Source organism: Cornus florida, unplaced genomic scaffold (assembly GCF_030987335.1).
Source record: "Cornus florida cultivar Cherokee Brave unplaced genomic scaffold, ASM3098733v1 CherokeeBrave_3.0.0_Hap2_Chr11, whole genome shotgun sequence".
Taxonomy (NCBI): Eukaryota; Viridiplantae; Streptophyta; class Magnoliopsida; order Cornales; family Cornaceae; genus Cornus; species Cornus florida.
The window spans coordinates 100,112,508-100,120,968 of NW_026775581.1; the positions used below are offsets into that span (position 1 = coordinate 100,112,508).

Here is an 8,461-nt window from a genome sequence, read left to right on the forward strand (position 1 = left end):
AGAACATTCATTGACTGGGAATGGTTCCAGGGAAGGGGCGTGCAGGACCACAGGATGGTACCTCTTCAGAGTTCAGGCAGGTCGACTCGGTTCAGTTCGAGATGCTTGTCGCTGGTCGTGGACTTGACTATGAAGAAGGGAGTTGGCCATCCCTGCACAAACTGGTCGGGAGCTGGAGCCGTTCCCCTGACGAGGCCATGGCAGGCCGAAACCAGTCAGCATGTATCCTTGGGAGGGCAGGTCGTGGTGGCTGACCAGGGCGCTTGCGCGAGCTGAAGCAACGCCTTGGTGCCGCACGGGCCGTGCCGCTGCGCCAAATCTCTAGGCCTGTGACAGTAAGCAAGGCATCTTTTGGACTCTGTAATTTACCTTTAATTTATCAAAGGGTAAGTGAACAATAAAATCTCAGCCCTCTGCAATGATAGATAATCCAAAGAGAATAAATAAATAATTACAGAGAAAGTTTTGAGTTCCATCCAAATAAGGCAGAAATTGCAATAAGGGGTAATTTGTTTCAAAATTGATAATACATAATTTATATGCATAAAATAATAAGTAAAAGTGGTTCTTGCACATTTTATATGCAGTGGAGGTGTTTTTTTTTGGACTTTACACTACTTTGTATTAAAGTGCATCTAAAAATTAAGGATAAAAATGTCAATTCACACATGTTAGACAATAAGCAGTAATTTGGAGTATAAGTAAAAATTAAAAACTAAATATTTTTTCGTGTGACATAAGATCTAAGTCATCCTAATTTACCCTAAAAGATAAATATATAATCCTAATTAAGACGTGATAAATTTTTTTTAAAAAGAGTAAAAATTGTGTTAAACATCATTCAAGCTAAAATGATAATTTAAAAAAAAAAAAAAAAAAAAGATTGAACAGAATAAAAACATGCCATGTACTCCTAATTCATATTACCTTCGTCTCAATATAGTTGTCCCCAAAGTTCTCAAAGCCCGTAACGATAGCCGATAATTATATTGAAACTGAGGGGAGTATATTTTTTATTTTATATTTTATAGGAAAGGGCAAATTGGTATTTGAAAGTTTTGTTAAAAGGCAAATCTGAAAGTAATGTGGACTCCTTGCTATTAACAAGTTTTGGTTGTAGCATTGCGTAAATTTATTGGAAGTTTCTTAGTTCTGTGATTGCCTGGAAGATGCTCCCGCTTTAGCCAAACGGAGTTGACTTGACTCTGAAAGTAGCTGCTGGGTTCTCTTATCACTTTCCAGTTCCAGATCTAGCGATAGAGATCTAACCATCCTGCATATGATGGGGTTCGTATCTGAAATGGATTTAGAGGCATGTCCAAGTAAGTGGAAAATCGAATCTGAAATGGATTCTGAGGAAGGTCCAATTACTCCTTTGCGCTCTTCATCCAAGTCCCTTCCTCTTCCGGGCGGCGAATATGAAGTGTTCTTGAGTTTTAGAGGCTCAGACACTCGTTACGCCTTCACCGATTTCCTCTACACCCATCTCAAATGTGTTGGAGTTCGAACCTTTCGAGACGATAACGAGCTTCGCAGAGGAGAAGAGATCGGATCAGAGCTTCACAAAGCAATCAGTGAGTCACAGATTTTAATTCCAATATTCTCCAAAAACTATGCTTCCAGTAAATGGTGCCTCCGTGAGCTAGCTCAGATGGTGGACCACAAGAGAACCACCGGTCAACTCATTTTGCCCATCTTCTACGATGTTGAACCATCGGATGTGAGGCATCAATCTGGGACTTATGAGGAAGCATTTCGCGAGCACGAGAGGTGTTTCGATGAAAGGACTATTGTGAAATGGAAAGAGGCACTGAAAGAGGTTGGAGCACTCAAGGGTTGGGAAGTCAACAAAGAAGCTGATGGGTATGTTAATTCCTTCCTTCTTCCTGCTAATGAAGCCCCTTAAATTTGTAAATAAATTTGTAAATGGGTAATGTTTGAATTCAAGAAATTACAATCAATCTAGGTAATTTGAAGGTTATTTTAGTTTACTGAGCTAGCTAGTTTCTAAAACAACCCAAATTCAGTATTTGATTAATAAATGTTTAAATTACCGAATGATGATTACTTAAATAAATAGTTCAAAGAAAGAAGTAGAAGTGAATTGTCATATTTCTTTCCTATTATTGTATTTACTTTGATTTTTTCCTTCTACGTACTAATTATATGTTCTGTTTTCCACCTTGATATCAATCAGGTATCAAGGAAAACTAATAAAAGACAAAATTGTTCCGACAGTTTTGTTTGAGTTAAAGAAGAATTACATGGTTTTAACTGAGAACTTGGTTGGAATCAATCACCACGAAAATGAAATGATGAGATTATTAGATGTTGACTCTAATGATGTACGAATTGTTGGTATCCATGGCATGGGCGGTATTGGCAAGACTACCATTGCCAAATTCATCTACAACAAACTCTTGGATTGCTTTGATTGTAGTAGCTTCCTTGCAGATGTTCGAGAAACAGTGCAACAGCACATGGGGGGTTTCGGTGCTTTGCAAAATAAACTTCTCACTGATACCCTAAAATGCCAGTATGACATTCCTGATGTTCATCGAGGAATCACCATGATTAAACACAGTTTTTTCAGAAAGAAAGTTCTCATTGTTCTTGATGATATGGATGAAAAGTCTCAATTTGATTGGCTTGTGGGAAATTGTGATTGGTTTGGTGCCGGAAGTAGGATCATTGTTACAAGTAGAGACAAACATGTTCTTAATGCTCTTAAAGTGAATGCATCTTATGAACCCCCATTTATGAATTCGGCGCAATCTCTTCAACTTTTCAGCATGCATGCCTTTAGAAGTAAGTTTCCTCCAAAAGACTATGACACTATCGCTGGAGAGGTTGCATCCACTGCTGCAGGGCTTCCTTTAGCTCTTGAGGTTATAGGTTCATTTCTATCTGATAAGGAGTTCGTGGTTTGGGAAGATACACTGAAGAAGTTGGAGAAAATTCCTCATGATGAAGTCGAGAAAAAGTTGAGAATAAGTTATGATGCATTGAATAGTGAACAACAACAGATATTTCTTGATATTGCATGTCTTTTCTTTGGAATGGATAAAGCAACTGTGTTTTACATGTGGGATGATTGTAGCTATCATCCAAAAACAGAATTTAGTGTCCTTTGTCTCATGTCTCTTGTAAAAGTGGGAGATTCTAATGAGCTGAGGATGCACAATCAGCTTAAAGCTCTTGGGAGGAAAATTGTCTATGAAGAAAAGATTCCTGGAAAGCGTAGTAGGTTGTGGAATCATGAGGAAGCCCTAGACATTTTGGAGGGACGGATGGTAAGATCTGAGTTCATTGAATTTTATACCCCTTATTTTTAAGCATATTAGGCTGTAAGATCTTATCCTAATATGTTGTCTAAGTACCATTTTTTTTTTTTTTTTCATTGCAGGGAACAGAAATGGTTGAGGCCCTAAGTCTTCGCTTTGAATTAGGGTCTAGAATCAAGCCTCGCTTTACAAATGAGGAATTCACAAAACTATTATGTCTAAGGTATCTCCGAGTGGATGGCGTGGACCTTTCTGGGGATTTTGAGAATCTTTTCTCTCAGTTAAGATGGCTTAATTGGCGTGGGTGCCCTCCATACTTTAAACTAACCAACTTTTATATGAAGAATCTAGTTATTCTTGATCTATCAAATAGTGGCATCACAGAAGACTGGGACGGCTGGAATCATATCAAGGTCTTGCAGAATATCTCTACTTCTTTTTTCCTTGTTTCCCAGCATAAACTTGTTTAAAAATAAAAATTTTATGTCATTATTTTTATTAACAGATGGCAAATAAGTTGAAAGTCCTACAACTGGCTAATTGTGCTTTAAGGAGAACTCCAGACTTTTCATCATATGCAAGTTTAGAGATATTGATTCTTCGACGCTGTGAAAGTTTGGTCGAAATTGACCAATCCATTGGCAACATGAAGAATCTAAAAATTCTAGACATTTCATATTCTGATATAAGGAGGTTACCTGATGAAATTTGGATGTTAGAGAAGCTGGAAGTGATAGATTTCACATGCTCTAGTTATTTGAGAGGTGACATTCCTAGTAATATGGGAAGACTATCATCTCTTAGGTTCTTGAGCTTTCGCGATACTGAAATTCAAAGCCTACCAACAAGCATGGGGGAGCTCTCTTGCCTCCAAACTCTTAACTTAGGGGGCTGCACAGAGCTTCAATCACATCCAGAGCTTCCCTCAAGTTTAAGGGTTCTGTATGTTGCTTCTATCCCTAATCTTACAAATCTGGTTAATCTGCAAGAATTGCACTTTGTTGGGGGTGAGTATGTGGAGATTCCTAGAGATATTGGGTTATTATCCAAATTGGAGAAATTGACCTTGGATTCTACCAATATTAGGACCCTGCCAAAAGAGATTGGTGACTTTTCTCAGCTTAAGGTGCTCAATGTACGATTATGTGATGATCTTCAATGTATATTGGGGTTACCCTCAAGTCTAGTTGATTTATCTCTTGCACTTTGTGATTCATTGGAAAGGTTGCCGGATCTGTCAAATTTGAAAAATTTGTTGAAATTTTCGCTTAATACTTGTGTTGGGCTGACAGAGGTTCAAGGGCTTGGAAACTTAGAGTCGTTGACAAGTTTGGACATAAATGCGTGCGATAAGCTAGCCAACCTTGAAAAGATGCGAGATCTTTCAAATCTAAAGAAGTTAGAGATCTTATGTATTACTGATTGTCTTGAACTTCTTGTGATCCAAGGACTTGACAAATTGGAATCACTGAAATATTTGGATTTGCATGATTGTGAGAACTTACTTGAGATTGAGGGTCTTGATGCTTTGGAATCTGTGGAGGTATTGAACCTGTCTGGGTGCACATCACTGGGAACAAAACCAAATCCGCCAAATGCGCATACCCAACAGTGCAAAGATCAGATTTATTATCATGCCGATTCAATGTACAGGTATGTATGTATTTCTAATATTGGCTGGGAATAATATTTTTATGAACTATGTGATGGAATTCCATCATCTCTCTTTTGCTGAGTTATTGTTTGGTTTCTGCAAGAAGGATTTTTCTTGGTTCCTTGCTAATAGTCTTTTCCTTGTGTATCAGTTCAGGTTATGATTGGAGAAAGTTCATGAAATGTTCAAAATGAACATCACTTATCAGTAAATTTTTGAAAAAAAAAAAAACATCATCAGTACTTGCTGCAAGTAGTATCAAAAGTATTACTCCTAAATTCCTAATTAACAAGAAGGGGAAATGGTCATGTACATGAATCAACAACCAAACTACTAGCCTCTGAAGGATCTCCCAAATGGTCATTTAAATGGGTTATAGGAGCATGTTAATTTTCTTGGTGGTCAGTTTCATGTACCAGTTTTGTCATGTCTGCCTTTAATTCTTCATCTCACTAATCTGTGATGGAATGTTGGTTATGATAAAAATGGTATTGAATTCTTAAACCTAGAGATTCAAAGCTTAGTAAGGTGGTTTTAAACCTCCATCTAAGTGCTTTTCTGGAATTGAATGTTATTCAAATTGATAGTAATTATCTGAAACCTACTTGGGCAGTTATCTGAAACAAAATTAGATTATTTGACGCTAAAAAGGATGGTAACGAGGAAATTTAGAATATTTTGAAGTGTAAAATATTTAATTTTAGTAATTAAATATTGATAGTAATTATCAATATTTATTCAAATTGATAATTAGAATATTTAATTTTATTCAAATTGATAGTAATTATCTGAAACCTACTTGGGCAGTTATCTGAAACAAAATTAGATTATTTGACGCTAAAAAGGATGGTAACGAGGAAATTTAGAATATTTAATTTTATAGGTATCAATTTGAATGTTATTCAAATTGATAGTAATTATCTGAAACCTACTTGGGCAGTTATCTGAAACAAAATTAGATTATTTAATTGAGAAGGATTTTTCTTGGTTCCTTGCTAATAGTCTTTTCCTTGTGTATCAGTTCAGGTTATGATTGGAGAAAGTTCATGAAATGTTCAAAATGAACATCACTTATCAGTAAATTTTTGAAAAAAAAAAAAACATCATCAGTACTTGCTGCAAGTAGTATCAAAAGTATTACTCCTAAATTCCTAATTAACAAGAAGGGGAAATGGTCATGTACATGAATCAACAACCAAACTACTAGCCTCTGAAGGATCTCCCAAATGGTCATTTAAATGGGTTATAGGAGCATGTTAATTTTCTTGGTGGTCAGTTTCATGTACCAGTTTTGTCATGTCTGCCTTTAATTCTTCATCTCACTAATCTGTGATGGAATGTTGGTTATGATAAAAATGGTATTGAATTCTTAAACCTAGAGATTCAAAGCTTAGTAAGGTGGTTTTAAACCTCCATCTAAGTGCTTTTCTGGAATTGAATGTTATTCAAATTGATAGTAATTATCTGAAACCTACTTGGGCAGTTATCTGAAACAAAATTAGATTATTTGACGCTAAAAAGGATGGTAACGAGGAAATTTAGAATATTTTGAAGTGTAAAATGATTGATATTGGAAACGTAGAAAAAATTTCGACTGTCCGAAGCCTAAAGTGGTTGGTCATTTGCAACCTAGTACTTTTAGACTATTTAAATGCTTTAGGTTGGTTTGTTCTATGATGAGTTTATATTACTTTTTCCCTTTTTTTCTTAATTAAATTAATTGAGACTGATTCATGATACGCAACGTACTTTATTCACTTTTCACCTTTAATTTTATAGGTATTGGACAGCTTTGAGAGAGGAAAGATTGAGCTCGAGGCTACAGGTGGTAAGTGGATATACATATGATGAAGGTACACAAGAAGAATTATGAAAGCAATGGAAGCTTGCATTAGAAAATAGTGGTGCTCTCTCTCTCTCGTCTTGTGCTTTTTTTATTTTTTTTTATGTTTTCTCTGGGCTTGTTATTACTGAAACATGAGTTAGTTACGGACCACTTTTCAAACTGTTTTAGCTAGTTATTCCTGAAGTTTGTGATAAGTTGTAAAAAGACTACATTTTGAATTAAATGCATAATGTTCACTTCTTAGTACCCTTTAAGATAAGAAGCCAATTTGAATCAGATTTTATCTTTTTGTAGCAGCATCAATTTGCTCCTCTACAGCTCTACTAGGTCCGTGATGTTGAGTAAATAACAAATGACTTGTCATACAATTGCTAGTTAAATGACTTGTTCATTCTCTTTATTTCTTTTTTCCTCAGGCTTTGTATTAAGAGAGTCATGTAACAACTAGCACGTGTTTGCATGCTATGAATAAGCAATCCCGATAGCAGCGGTAGAGTTTAAATAAGAACTTCTCCAGACTCATAAAGTTGCAGCTCAGGTCAACCAACATGCAAATCGGCTGCCCTAAAATCATATGTTTATATACAGTTACATCCTTTACAACTCATTCCTTGAGCATCCAAATCTTGATTTTTATATGGACACTTATGGTCCATGAAAAAGGAATACATTCTGTTGAGTTGCACAATCTGCACCAGAAACAGTGTTTGAGGTCAATTGTTCTAAATAATAGACTGCCATAAAATTACTTGAGGCAAAAATTGCACTTTTTGCATTCCTTGATTTTTGGACACAATTTATGTGCTGTGACTCTGGTTGATAGTTGAGATAAGAGGTTGCCAGGGTGCCTATATGTATAAGAACATTTTTTTTTCCCTAAAGATATATATATATATATATGTATAAGAACTTGCTAGGGACTTCCTTTCTAGTAACCAAAATCTGCTACTGCTTTGAGAGGTCTGTGGTACGTCTGCTTCATGGCTTCCTCCAGGGGAAAAGGACAAAATGAAGACGGAATATTAGCATCAGCACAGAGCTTGGCACGAATAGTATGAAAAAGAAGAACGAGTGGCTTGCTACAAATTGAAGAATTTAAAGAATAAGAGGGCGTAAATCGCTATCCAGTAAGGAGATCATACATGTTCTCTCAAACTTTGACATTCAATTAAAAGAAATCATGTTGTAATTTGGAAACAATGATGAGTTCTTGTGACAGGATTAAGATGTTCTATTTTGAGAAAAGTGATAAAGAACAGTCGAATCTGAGATAGTTTATTAATGCAAGGTCTTGATAAATGGTTAGAGAATGATGAGGCTTCCTTCACATGGGAAGTGAATATCCCCCTCTTCCTGTCTGATTTGTGAATTTAAAAGTTCAAATTTCAAAATTTCTGGACTGAGTTTAGATTGGGCTATATGGGGTGAACCAAAATTTGTGGCAACAATTAGATTGTGTAGCAACAAAAAAAAATTCATTACAATAAACTAATTTTGTGGCAACAATTAGATTGTGGAGTAACAAAAAAAATTCATCACAATAAACTTTTTGCGACTAATTTCATACATTTAGATGAACCATATAGATTGAAAGGAAACATCCCACCAATTTTTACTTAACTTTAAAGTGTTTGACTACTTAATTTATGTACTTGAATTTTAATTATAACATTCAAT

At 35.7% G+C, this 8,461-nt stretch overlaps 1 protein-coding gene across 3 annotated transcripts; it reads left to right on the forward strand.

The window, feature by feature from the left end:
• Positions 1-1,121: 1,121 nt before the first annotated feature.
• LOC132284400 (disease resistance protein L6-like) lies at positions 1,122-8,124 on the forward strand. 3 transcript variants are annotated; one of them, XR_009472263.1, is made up of 7 exons: positions 1,122-1,863; positions 2,198-3,293; positions 3,407-3,697; positions 3,790-4,937; positions 6,718-6,842; positions 7,079-7,111; positions 7,201-8,124. XR_009472263.1 is itself a non-coding variant. In XM_059786512.1 (6 exons), the coding sequence occupies exons 1-5, from the start codon at positions 1,280-1,282 to the stop codon at positions 6,809-6,811; spliced, it is 3,213 nt and encodes a 1,070-aa protein (XP_059642495.1). In that variant the 5' UTR covers positions 1,122-1,279; the 3' UTR covers positions 6,812-6,842; positions 7,201-8,124. The 3 variants fall into 3 exon arrangements, 2 of the variants coding, with proteins under 2 accessions (XP_059642495.1, XP_059642494.1); XM_059786512.1 differs by lacking the exon at positions 7,079-7,111; XM_059786511.1 differs by lacking the exons at positions 7,079-7,111; positions 7,201-8,124 and having other exon boundaries at positions 6,718-7,032.
• The last annotated feature ends 337 nt before the right edge of the window (positions 8,125-8,461 follow it).